Genomic DNA, 13553 nt, shown 5'->3' on the forward strand with positions numbered 1-13553 from the left:
CGGATCTGTCCGATATTTCATATTCCATCCGTGGCTAACGTTGGCTTTCAAAGTTTGCAGGATTGGTTTGAACAAAATGCCTCAAATCATGAACGCAGCGTGCAATTTATGTGAAATCTTTCACGGACTTTCCTACTAGGCTGAGGAATATACCACCCTTTTCACATTGGCCTGTTATAACGCCACCAGGAGGCCACAACCTGACCTGGGGCACTTTTTCTACTTGCCCATATGTTTGTGGAGGAGTGTGAATCACATTGAATGTCTGAATCGGTCTGGTGTATACTTATTAATTAAGCCCCCGAATCTTTGACTTATAATAAAATAACCAAAACATGAATTATTATATAGTCACCTACATAGTAATTATATATTAATCAGAATTAGGAATATAGGCTATGGCCATATTTTCCGTCTGGGTTTTCTAGGTGTGATGTGGCTTAGTTCCTTAGCAAGATTTCACTTTTGGAGGTCTATTTCTCTCACGAGACTTGGCAACACTGCTCATTGGGCTCATCAGGTGGGCGACCGGCTCCTTCCTGGGTGTTTCGTTGAATAGGCCCACGACACCTCCAGAGGGTTCAACAACAACTGGCATCCCAGGTGTGCCCCCCTCAGTCTTACCCCCTTCTAGACCTCACACCTTTCATATCGTCTTTTGTTGTCATTTTGGAGCCCAGCTGTTGTCTCTCCTGATACAGAGCCATTGCTCTCTTTCAGCAGCACTTCTAGTCTACTATTTAAGGCAAAACTATATGGACTAATGGACTCTATGGTGTGGTATACAAAAATGGCCATACCTTTTTTTCCGCAATGTTTCCGGCAGAGCAGACCTCTCATTCTGTGGACCTTAATGAACAAGTGAATAGAAAAACACAAATAGAAATTATGTCATGACAGATGACATCACAGGTCCTCTAAAATGTTGGGTTACTGGCTCCCTGGCTAACTCAACTGGACAGGGTTTTGATGGCTTTTGATTGATTGATTGATTGATTGATTGAATACTTTATTAACAGTTTGCAGAAAAAAAGCACAGCAAAGTACAGTTCAACACAAGGTCCGCGTGTGTGTGTGTGTGTGTGTGTGTGTGTGTGTGTGTGTGTGTGTGTGTCACTGTCACTGTCACAGTGTGCGTGCGTGAGATCATCAAATCATGAACTCACGATGAATCCTGGGGTTCAATGAATATCCATGTGCGGAAGTGGCGTCATTTATAAATACCTCCCACAGTAACAAGCCACCTTCCGCTTTAGCAGCAGCAGAGCGGAGCCCAGTGTAAAAACCCTTCTGGATGTGAAACCCACTTGGCTCTTTGGCAGACACACAGTCACACACCGCCCTGCACGCTTCATAAGGTGAATATGAGCACTTTGTCGCGACGAGAACTGCTTCTATCGACGACTTTGTAATGTGAATGTTTTATTAAGGAGCCCCCAGGAGGGCCTTGTTTACATATCAGTCCCCGGACTATAGTGAATGTGAGCCGGGGAGGAAGGGACAGCGGTGGAGGGAGGGAGAGAGAGGGGGGGATGCTAGGTATAGATGGTGTTTTGTAACTAAGGCTAAATTCGTTGGGAGGAACAATGGAGGTGGTTTGTTTTCCTCCATAAAACGGCCTTTCTCCACGTACCATGGCCCTGTGAAGCTACTCGGAACTCTTGCGTTTGCTTTACACTTTATCTCCGCTATTGAATATATAACGGACCGGTAATAGGAGAGCCAGCCAAGAAGCTAGCAGGGTTATACCGACGTTGGTGACCCACCGAAATCTGACACTGGGCATACCGGTATGCTTCTTCACTCAACGTTGGCTCTCAAGCAGGTATACATTAAAATGTCAGTTTTATCAGTATACCGACGCTGAGGAAATGCATCTACACGTCGATATAAAAGTCATTGTTTTGTGAATTTGGTGATAATATAAGTAAGTAACTTGTAAACATCGACTCAATAATTCACCGGTGTGAGTGAGTGTGTGTGTGTGTGTGTGTGTGTGTGTGTGTGTGTGTGTGTGTGTGTGTGTGTGTGTGTATGTATTCACAACAGTGACTCTTGGGGGGTCATGGTATTCGATAGGTCACCAATGTCTGTGAAGAACAACCTGCTAACGTTAGCCAGCCATTCTAAGAAAAATAAACCTTCAGATTCTGGGCAGACGCCGGGAATGAATGCCAGGCAGTGGCCGGCACTCGCTGTGAGCAGCGAAATGAGTCTGGATTTTCGATTCAGCTCCTTCAAAAAACGACCTGCTGGCCTATTAATATCTACGTGACCGGCAACCGCTTTGCTGTCTCGCCATATGACATATTAGCCGGGTTAATATGTATGTCACCTAGATTTTTTAAAATACTATTTTTAGCACCACGGCCCGGAATGCAAGCATTACGTCTGTTGGTGGTCTGGCAAGACTGTTAGCTTCTGAATATTGTATATCCAGGTGGTGGGTATTTGCAAAGTCATAAATTGGAACGTCACTCACTCGCTCAAGGCAACCGATCTAATCTTGTGTCGCGACCTCACAGATTTGTCGGGATCATCGGAGGTAAAGAGAAGCCGCTTAACTTGGAAAGGCAATGGATTTGTTTTTATTTTTCGGTTTTCTTATATATTTTATTTAATCAACCTGCTGGTCATGTGTTTTTAAGTCTTCACGCCTCTTTGGTGTGCTTTATTTGCAGGTACCATATCAGTTGTTTACAATAACTCCAGCTTACCCCAAGCAAGAAGCTGAGTGACTGCAGGTCACTTTGTGTCTGACCCCTCAGCAAAAGCGCCAACTGTTAATTCTTAAAAAAAAAAAAAAAACAGTAAAGGCTCATTTATGCTGTGTATAGACGAGCCATGTGAGGCACATTTTTGGGGCTCATGGATGTAACGGGCTGTGAGCCATGGGCACAGGGTGTTTCAGTGAGCCAATGTATTGAATACGAAATGGACAAAGCTGTGAGACATAGCCTGTCTTATACCATATAAACTAGGATTAATGTAAGCCTCTACACGTGGCCCACACGTTAGTTACATGTGGCATTTAATGTGTGTGAGGTACATGTGGCGTTACATGTATGGAGTAGAGCAGGGGTGACTGTACAGGTAGACCACATACATGCCGCCCCTAGAGAATATTTAATTCAAATATAAGAAAAGCCTCACTGTGACTGCCACTTGAATTAAGGTGATTTGATTGATTATCAGCTCAAACCCACAATACAATATTTTATTTTCAAGATTGTTTGCTGTGCACAACAATGTCTGTAGCATGTTGTCTGTAACAACAAAAAACCCTACCTATTCCATTTCTCCTCTATTTCCCATTCCAAGTGCATTGGTCTTATATGCAACGCCAGCTCCGCTGTTCCAAAGCCCCCTTGGGTACATATTTTAAACAATTTTCAGCAATTGTGTTAATATACAATTGGTATAATATTTGTTTCGGTGGGTAGATCTTGTTGAGCTGGTCATTTTGAAAGTAGCTCTCAAGTCAAAAAGTAGTGGAAACCCCTGGAGCAGAGCAACATACTGTAAAAGGAGACACAAGTAAGTATTTGCAGAGTTGCAGATGCCATGTTATGTGGCGTTTAAAGCTGGAGACACAATGTAAGGGAACACCTAGCTAGTGAAAAACCAGGACCAATATGGGGATTTTGAAAATTGACAGCATGAGGTACAGCGAGCCGTGGGCAGATGGACATTGGACAGAGAGACTGACTGATAAAAAATATGACTTAAAGGGGAAAGAGGGGGACTTTTTGATTACAGCTGAGAACAGCAGTAAGATAAATGTTGACCAGGGTGGGTGTAGCTACGAGTGAACTGATCAACGCCGGTGCAGCCCTGCAAGCGAGGGTGGGACCTTGGATTTGATCCAAGGTCTTTTCCCTAGAACTAGGGTAACTGGCTTACTATGCAGCAAAGGAAACTCTGTACTTTGTTAAACGGGTCACAGAGCGCCTGGTATAACCCCCAAATCATCAGCCACTTTATACCGTTTTACCAGGCAAATGTAACTTTAATTGAACAGGGCAAAGTGGCCAAGCAGAGCTATTTTATGAGCCAACTAGGTTTTTAGAATGGAACAGGAACTGCTGATGGCAGCTGCCAAAACAGCCGGTAGAATAGATAAACACAACTGACCAGATGAGGAGCTTGGCCCCTGTAGGTAGGGGGGGGGGGGGGGTCTGGTGTCTGGGGCATCCTCTTCCCTGTAAGAGCATTTTTGGAGTTTGATGCATTTCATACATAAATTACATGAATCTGAAGCACTAATGGAGATAATCTGGGATTAACTGGAAATCGTTAGTTATCATAAGTGGTTGCGCCAACTTTAATCCCCTGAACAATTCGGATGAGAATAATCCTCACTGCATATTTGGGGTGCAGCTTTCGTGTGTTGGGGGAAAAAAAATAATACATCTCTCGGTAGTGATAAAACATTTTTAACCCATTCTGAACGGGAACCCCTGTTGCTGTTTTTTTTTGTCAAATATGTTTTTATTGAACAGATAAATTATTACAAACAACATGATATGAAATACTTTTTTTTTGTTTTGTTTATGAAACAAAATGAAAGAAAAAATAAAGACAAAAAAGATAAAGAAATCCCTTAACCCTCCCACCCATACTGCTCAGTGACATTGCATACTATATAATAAGATGATAGAAAGCTCATGGAAAACATCTGAAAAGAAAATGGCGTACAGTCAACCATATCAATGGTATCCTCTCTATTAATCGTTTCTACTCAGGTAATGGACAAGGGGCAGCCAAATCTTATCAAACTGTCTCTCCCTGTTTCTCAGGAAATGCCTTATTCTCTCAAGATGAAGTGTACTAGTAATTTAATTTAACCTGTTGCTGTTTTTTAAGCATTATGTTATGCTTTATCTATTTAAAAGTCGCAGATCTACAAGCGCACAGCACTCTGTGCCACGCTATGAGCTTGTAGATCTGCTATTTTAGAAAATCGTGAAAATGTGACGCAAATCGTCCCTGAAACAACAATTTTAGATGGGGGGTCGGCAGCCAAATACAGATAATTCTGGGGGTCCTTGACATGAAAAGGTTGAGCACCACCACTGACATAGAACCATAGGTTTTTCAGAAAACTGTTGTGATTTGTAGAATTGAGCTCTGGTCTAAATGGGTTAAGTGTTTAAAAGTAACCATGTCAAAGTCTACATATATTGCAATGTCCTAAGATGTGTGTCCCGGTATAATTGGCATAATCTCTTTCACTCTTTAATCATGTATTGAATAACTGTAGCCGTGTGGGTACAGAGACTGCCTAAGACAGTTGGTTCCCAAACATTTTCATGACAAGGACCCCCAAATTGACACTAATTAGCCCACAGACCCCCATTTAGAAAAGAGATGCCAGCATAACCCCCATGAGAGAAGATTTTTATGGCTCTAGCAGTGATTCTCAACCAGTTTAATTTAACCTGTATAATCTGGAGAATTATTATCTACTCAACACCATGGCCAAATCAGGCTGACAGATACAGTATACTGTGTATTAAAAAAAAAAAAAACGCTTAAAGGAGAATTCCATACTAGAAGGCTTTCTTACCTTTTTTTTTATGTTGTTACGTCCCCACCAAAGAGGTCCAGGTGTTATTTTGTGCATTATTGGCTATTTCCCCTACCATAAGCCCTCAATGAATTGCATTGAATTTAATGGGGTGTTGTGCTAATTCGCTTATTTCCATCGCTCAAAAAAATATTTTGTATATATCCTTCATAATGTAAATAGTATCCCAAGTGGCACACTTTACTACTTGTTTCGATGGAAATAAGCGAATTAGTACAAAAACCCAACCCCCATTGAGCACTTTTGCACACAAAATAACACCTGGACCTCTTTGTTGGGGACGTAGCAATTACAATTAAAGGTAAAGCCTTCTAGCATGGGATTCTCTTTTAAGCAGGGTATTGATACATTAGTTTTGTAGACATGAGCACAGGCAACTGGACCTTAATCAATCTGAATAATTCATTGTCCAATGAAAAAGTAATATAACTCTGATGCTGGCCTTCAAAGCACCCTATATCTTCTGGTCTGATCGGACCCTACAAACCCTCCCGCAGCCAACGCAGAGAAGCTGGAAGTACAGTCGTTCACTAAAAATGCCGGGACGCTTCACACGTCCCAAACTCTTCTCCCTTCTGGCTCCAAAACTATGGAATGCACTTCCCATTGCAATCGGAACTGCACTGCCAACTCACTCCCAGTCTGAAAACCCACCTCTTCAGACTCCATCTTAGCCCGTAAAGCTTGCCCTAGCATTGACGACCTAACAGGCGTATGCAAAGAAAGGCTCAATGTATGTAACTTAGCATTTTTCTTTTCTTATACATGCATTTGATGGATTACCATGTTTTTTGTTCTTGCTTACTGTAAATCACTCTGGATTAAGAGCGTCTGCTAAATGCCTAAATTCAATTGTAATGCTAGCACAACCAAGATCAGACCTTCAAGATCTGGTCTGATTCTGCCAGGCAGCCAAATTGTAACGGCTTGTGGAATGCATGTGGAGCTGGACTGCTGGAGTGTAAAACCTTGTTGTCCTTGTGATAATTGTACTCTGTGTAAATGGTACCTCACCAACCAAGCAAACAAATTATCTGTGTAATAGTTGTGATAATACTGGATAATAACTGATATAATTGAGTAGAACATTGTGTGACTGATGAACTCCACATTGGTCATTGGACGTCTGCTCTCTGTACTGAGAAGTCTTCCCAAATGTTTACATGTTAAGGAATGCCCCAAGGATGGAGCTATGCAAGAAATTAAGAATTGTTGTGACATGAATTATAATACATTTTTGAGCTTAATTCTCATTTCTCCCTCTTGTCCATTTTCTCCCCCCTCTTTTCCATCTCTTATTTCCATATCTTTTTATTTTCTCTCCGCATAGTCATCCATCCATCCTCCTCGCTTCCTCTTCTCTCTTGTTCTTTTCTCATCTTAGATCCCGCTAGATTTCCAAATGAGTGACGGGGAGTGTGACTTCTTCTGCTTCTTCCGCTGCTGCTGAGCGCGCTCGGTACGCGCCTCAGCCCGGTGACGAGAAAGAGGGGGATTCTGGTCGGTGTAGTCACACGGCAGACGTGGCTTGAAGGCAGAGGGCCGGAGCCTCACCACGAAGCCGCCTCAGCCAATTGACAGGCAGCCCACCTGGCAGAGTCCCGACAGGTAGACGAGCCCCCGCCTACCTGTCCGGAGTCCACCACCACCACCAACCGTCCGGATGTCTGTGGACATGAACAGCCAGGCGTCGGACAGTAACGAGGAAGACTTTGGGGTGAACTCTGAGGAAGAGGACGACGACGGAGATGACGACGAAGAGGACCAAGAGGGAGACATTGCCGACTACTACGATGGAGTGGCGGGCGACGTGGAGCAGCAGGGGGCAGATTCCTTCGACCCGGAGGAGTACCTGTTCACCTGCCTCACCTACAGGGAGAGCCAAAGGGTTCTGACGGAGGAGGTCGACAACATAGCCGCCGCACTCAAGGTGAGCGGGTGGCTGTGTTGTTTTTTGATTTTAGGTTTTAGGTTGAATAGTTTTAGTTTTTATTTATATATTTAGTCTTAGTTTTATTTACCATACAAATGGATAAACTAATGCTAAGGAGGAGGTGATTCAATGGGTTTGTCCTTTTCTTTTTGGTTTGTTCCCCACTGTACTATAAAATAGAGAAGAAGAGGCTAAGATGAAATGTGGCTGCCAATTAGAAATTGTTGCCGCTTACAGACTATCTGGACACTCAAATTAACTACTGTCCAGTGACTGGACAGTAGTTAATTTGAATCATGCTGAATCTAATCTCATTCTGGCCAATCACAATTTGCGTCCCACTTTCGTCTTCCGTGTTTGTGTTTACACAAACACTCAAAGCTGTGGGCTTTCAATGTCAAGTGGCACTGTGCACTAGCAAATATAGGTAACCTGTACGGCCACAACAAATGTAAGTTAACGATCCTTCACATGGTTAACCACGATGACCCACAGATGAGGTTTGCTCAAACTGAAACTTGTACGTATTCAATGAGAGGTTAATGTGTTCTCAGTAGACTGACTCAATCAGATGCACAAAGATGCACTATGTAGTGTCTTTGATTGGGAGAGGCTGGAGTGCCATTGGCCCGGCATGCTAGGTAACGTGGTAATCTGATTCAGGGTTACTGCCTCTAGGTCACACCAACAGCATCGCTGTATGACTGCAGCAGTCGATCAAATCAGTAGAAGATAACTGGAGGTCAGATCTTCAAACTAGTTAGCCTCGGTCCCAGCCTTACTCGTCTGCGAAGAGAAAAGCCTGGTCACAACCTAAGGCAGAGAGTGCATAGCCGCAAGTGTCGGGCCGAAACATTTCCCCCGGATACGGTATTTTCCGACCAATCACAACACTTGTTTCATACACGGAGAATGTAAACAGATTTGTAAAGGGTCTACGTGATTTCCTTGAGCGGTACTTCTGCCAAATTCCAGCAATGCACTCTACAGCGTAGGTCTTGGACAGCATGGGAGTTAGTTGAGAAATTATAGACACTTTAGTACAGTTAGTAGAACAGGTTTTTATTTTATATATTGGATATTATAACCGTGAGACCACAGATGAAGCCTGTTGTATTGTAGATGGTGAACTACTAATTATTTACCTTTTGTGAGAAATGTATTATGAAGATCACTATGTCCATGAGCTAAGCCTACGCTAAACTGGAAATGGTGCCCGGACATGGTTATCTATATAAACTCTTTGTTTGATTGGCTCGGCAGCAAATTTGACCAGAAAACACAAATGTATGTTCTGGGCGACTACGACACCGCCACAAAGTATAAACTGGTCACAAAGCTACCACAGTTCAGGAACACAAAGTCTACTTCTTATTGGTCACAAAGCTACCACAGTTCAGGAACACAAAGTCTACTTCTTATTGGTCACAAAGCTACCACAGTTCAGGAACACAAAGTCTACTTCTTATTGGTCACAAAGCTACCACAGTTCAGGAACACAAAGTCTACTTCTTATTGGTCACAAAGCTACCACAGTTCAGGAACACCAAAAGTCTACTTCTTATTGGTCACAAAGCTACCACAGTTCAGGAACACCAACAGTCTACTTCTTATTGGTCACAAAGCTACCACAGTTCAGGAACACAAAGTCTACTTCTTATTGGTCACAAAGCTACCACAGTTCAGGAACACAAAGTCTACTTCTTACTTGTACTTCGGGGCTCGAAATTAACTTTTTTTCTTGGTAGCACCAGTGCTCCCAAATTAAAAAGTTAGGAGCACTAGCAAAAAATTAGGAGCACAGACAATATATATAACGCAATACATTTTATTAATAAAACAGTATAATGTAGCACTAAGCACTGCAGAGTTCATCACATGCCGGGTTGTCCCCACAGGTCTGATCAAATGTCCACCAAATGACAAATTTGTGAGATGATGTATAACGATAAAGAGCGCCTCACTTCACATAGGTGTGATTTTTAAGTCGTGCATTGTCCTGGGGCCAGTAGTAACGTGTCTGCAATCACACCAATGATGTTGGCACATGACTTATCATTGGCGTAACTTAAGTCATGTTTATGTCAATGCCATTCTTTTTCTGTAAACTAAGAAAAGGTTTAAACTTAGTGAAGGCTAGCTCTTCTTTAGCTATGGTGTATGCAGTATTGAATTAAAACTTCAGCTCTGCCTCTTGGGCTGAGAGAGCAGCAGCATTCTGTCGACCAATCCTCTTTTTGGGGTAGCACATTTGTCCCGACATCTGTTGTGTTTCGTGCTGCCTCCGTGTTTTGTTAAGCTCTCATGTTTGAAATGTTTTGTCTCAGTTGCAAATGCAGTTTTACCTGCCATCTCCGGGCATTTTTTGCAATGAACACAGTGCATTGCCCATTTGCCCCGTCCTCAAACCGAAGCCACTCAAATTCCTTTAGCCATTCTTTCCTAAAGCAATATGCTCTCTTCGGTTTCTTAGCTACAGGTGGTCTGTTGGCATTCTCGTCGGCATCGCTGTCATCAACGACAATGTCAACAGCGTCAGCGACTACACTATTGACTTCATTTAGAACAGCAGGCGGTGGCTTCCTAAAAAAATCAACAATAGTTCGCTTGATCTTTGCGTAACATAACTCGCACATTAGCTTAGCTTCTTCTTATTTTTCCTTTCCCGCATCTGTGCTTCTCCGGACAAGGGAAAGGAAGAGGGTGGGCGGGCTTTAAGGCTACTTTAACCAATCTAAAATTACCATGCGACATGCATGTTGGGCACATGAAAGCTCACGTTTGATAGGACAAAATGGTTGACTGTCATCTCATGCACTGACTGGCAACAAATGGGAAGAGAGAGAGAGAGACGGGGAAATAACCTGGTTTTTGGAGAAAAAAAGGCGCACCAGATTGTTTTCTCCCCATCGCACTGGTGCTCCTAATTATATTTATTGGTCGCATTGATCAAATTTCGGGAGCATATGCGACCAAAATGGTCGCTATTTCGAGCCCTGTACTTGTGAAGCTTGTGTTTCAGTTAATCAGTCAGTCTGTCTGTCTCTGTCCCCGTCCCTTCTCCCTCCTACAGGTTCTCCCAGCGGTAGCCAAGCTGGTCCTCGTGCATGTTCACTGGCAAGTGTCACAAATACTGGACAGGTAATAAGAAAATACCCTAACTAACGTTCTGTACAAATGCAGTAGAGACTCGCATGAAACGCACAAGTGGCACTCCCACACTGAAGCACTAAAAAAAGACAAACATATACGCTCTGTTTAACTCCCACAAAACATGCCCGCTTTCCTCCCAAACACTTGTGTCGTCAGTCACTGCTGTTGTATTCTACTGACTGACCGACCAGTGAGGAGCCCACACCGGGAGGACATAGTAGAGCCTTTGTCCTACTCCTCCCACCCAACACTACCTGCTGACACCCAGCCTGTAGGATTTCATGCAGTGACAATTCTCCTATAGACGCTCGTCGCTCATCATCAAAGCCGGATGCACATGCAAGCACGGTGGATTCGAATCACTGTGCCACCCAAGAGCCTACAGTTTTAACTTTCTAACATGACACGGGGCAGCAGTGGCTCAGAAGGTAGAGAGGCCGATTGTGGACGTAAGGGTCCTGGTCTGATCCCTGGCTCCTTTTGGCTAAGTTGAATTGTCCTTCAGCAAAGACACTGAATCGCAAGCGGTACATTGGCTGATTTCCTCTGCCGTCTGTGTGTGAATGTGTGGGTGTAATGCACATAAAACGCTTTGGAAAAGAAGAAGAATGCCCTATATATACACACTATTTCACATTTTACATTGTGCTCTGGTTCAATAGATGGAAGTCCAACTCTTCTCTGCTGTTGTCAGACGCCTCGGTTCAGCCCAGCAGCACCTGCAGACCTGTCACTGTGAGTACAGTGTGAGATATGTTTTTATGGAGAAAAAAAGCTAATCTTCACAGATGGATTAATTTATCACCCTTCATACAGTAAAATGTACATTGTTCATGCCACCAGCGAGTGTTTTGAAACTCAGAAGCTATATTGATTACCGTGGTAGTATATATTTGTCAATCTAATATTGGAATCAGTATTGGTTCCATTACTTCCATACATTCCATTTCTCAAGGGCTCCCAGTATCTGATTTGATCCTTAAACTGTGCATTACAGACTCTGCAAATGTCAGATAACAAAGGATGCGTTGTCAAAATTATAAGGATGCAGGGTTCTTCTATATGTAGCAGAGTAGGCGTCTTGTAACCAAAATGAATTCCACTACTTTTAGTGTGGTTTCCTGAGGCCATCTATATTTAGAAATCACCAGGTGGTGGTGGTGGGGGGGGGGGGGGGGGGGGGGGGGGGTTGTGTGTGTGTGTGTGTGTGTGTCGACGCTTAGCATTTTTCCAAGTAGCATGTGTGCTCCTAGGTTGAAATTTATTTTAGGGGCACGATGAAAAGTTATCCAATGTGTGTAATAAAGTTATATGAGGTAAGGATGGGCCATGCTATTTTTGGTAGCAAATGCGAGTACCTAGTCGCACTGTTGAGCCATGTGTGTGTGTGTGTGTGTGTGTGTGTAATAACTAAGTGTACACTGGTTTCCTAGGCCCCTCAGTCCCTCCAGTGTGTGTGTGTGTGTGTGTGTGTGTGTGTGTGTAATAACTAAGTGTACACTGGTTTCCTAGGCCCCTCAGTCCCTCCAGTGTGTGTGTGTGTGTGTGTGTGTGTGTGTGTGTGTGTGTGTGTGTAATAACTAAGTGTACACTGGTTTCCTAGGCCCCTCAGTCCCTCCAGTGTGGAGTGTGTCTACAGATTGTACGGAGGGATGCTCTGCTGGCGTTGCCCTGCCAGCACTCCTTCTGCAAAGCATGCTGGGAGCAGCACTGCACTGTACTTGTCAAAGATGGCATGGGAGTGGGTGAGTGTTTGTTTTGACCGTAAGAGAAATAATTGGTTTAACCCATTTTGGGCGGGAAACCCTTTTGGTGTTTTAATTGTTATACTTTAAACATTGATTACATATAATCTTGGGGGTCCTTGACATGAAAATGTTTGAGCACCACTGACATAGAAACATATGGGTTTTTCAGAAAACTGTCAGGTTTAGAAGACATTTGTAGAATTGTTCCCAGGTTAAAAAATATCTACATGAGAATTTTGTGGCTCTAACGTGGATCTGAGACTTCAGGCAAGCTGATGTCAATAGTCTATATCAGGGGTTTTCAACAGGTGGTCCCTGGAAGTATTGCATGTCGTCCCTGACCATTCATTTAGTAATGTATAGGATGTGAACGACCTGGTGAATGTATGATGTATGTATGACCGTGGCGTACATGTAGTCATGTCATTTACTGACAAGTTGGCATTTTCATGACAAATGTTTGGTCATGATGAACATGGCATCATGATACATGACTAAACATCTAGAAACGCATATTACACACATAAAAAGACCTGAGCTCGATTCTACAAATGTCTTCTAAATCATGACTGTTTTCTGAAAAACCTCATGTTTCTATGTCAGTGATTCTCAAACTATTTCATGTCAAGGACCCCCAGAAATTATATGTAATTGGCTGCTGACCCCCATCTGAAAATATGTAGTTCCAGTGAGCTTGTAGATCTGCTATTTTTCAATAGCTAAAGTGTAACATAATGCTTAAAACACCAAAAGGAGTTCCCGTCCAGAATGGGTTAAGTTCTTGTGTCCTAAACATCATTAAAGTAAGATCTGGTTGCAAAAGGGGTGAAGTGGCCCTTTTTAAGTGATACAGAGACGAGTATAGACTGCATCTACCGTAATTTCTATAAAGCGCACCTGAATATAAAATATAAGCCACACCAGCTAAATTTAGGGGAAAAAAACAAATGTGTACATAATAAGCCGCACTGGACTATAAGCCGCATAGAGGCCATAGCCGGCCATAGAGATACATTTAGAAGGTCCCCTAGTGGCCGTTAGCTGTAAAAATCCATAGATTAGCCGCACTGTTGTATAGGCCGCAGGGTTCAAAGCATGGGGGAAAAAGTAGCGGCTTATAGTCTGGAAT

General features: G+C 43.1%; 1 protein-coding gene across 2 annotated transcripts in view; it reads left to right on the forward strand.

Moving 5' to 3' along the window:
* The first annotated feature begins 1237 nt into the window (after positions 1-1237).
* The window catches only part of arih2 (ariadne homolog 2), a 21823-nt gene continuing 9507 nt past the window's right edge, over positions 1238-13553 (forward strand). The window contains exons 1-5 of one of the 2 annotated variants that reach the window (XM_080763854.1): positions 1238-1358; positions 6921-7520; positions 10597-10664; positions 11339-11411; positions 12280-12421. In XM_080763854.1, the coding sequence (XP_080619980.1) occupies positions 7254-7520; positions 10597-10664; positions 11339-11411; positions 12280-12421 (550 nt within the window). In that variant the 5' untranslated portion in view covers positions 1238-1358; positions 6921-7253. The remainder of the gene's footprint in view (positions 1359-6920; positions 7521-10596; positions 10665-11338; positions 11412-12279; positions 12422-13553) is intronic. The other variant, XM_080763855.1, reaches the window with a different exon arrangement.

Source organism: Protomyctophum bolini, assembly GCF_963924005.1.
Source record: "Protomyctophum bolini genome assembly, chromosome: 5".
NCBI classification, from domain to species: domain Eukaryota; kingdom Metazoa; phylum Chordata; class Actinopteri; order Myctophiformes; family Myctophidae; genus Protomyctophum; species Protomyctophum bolini.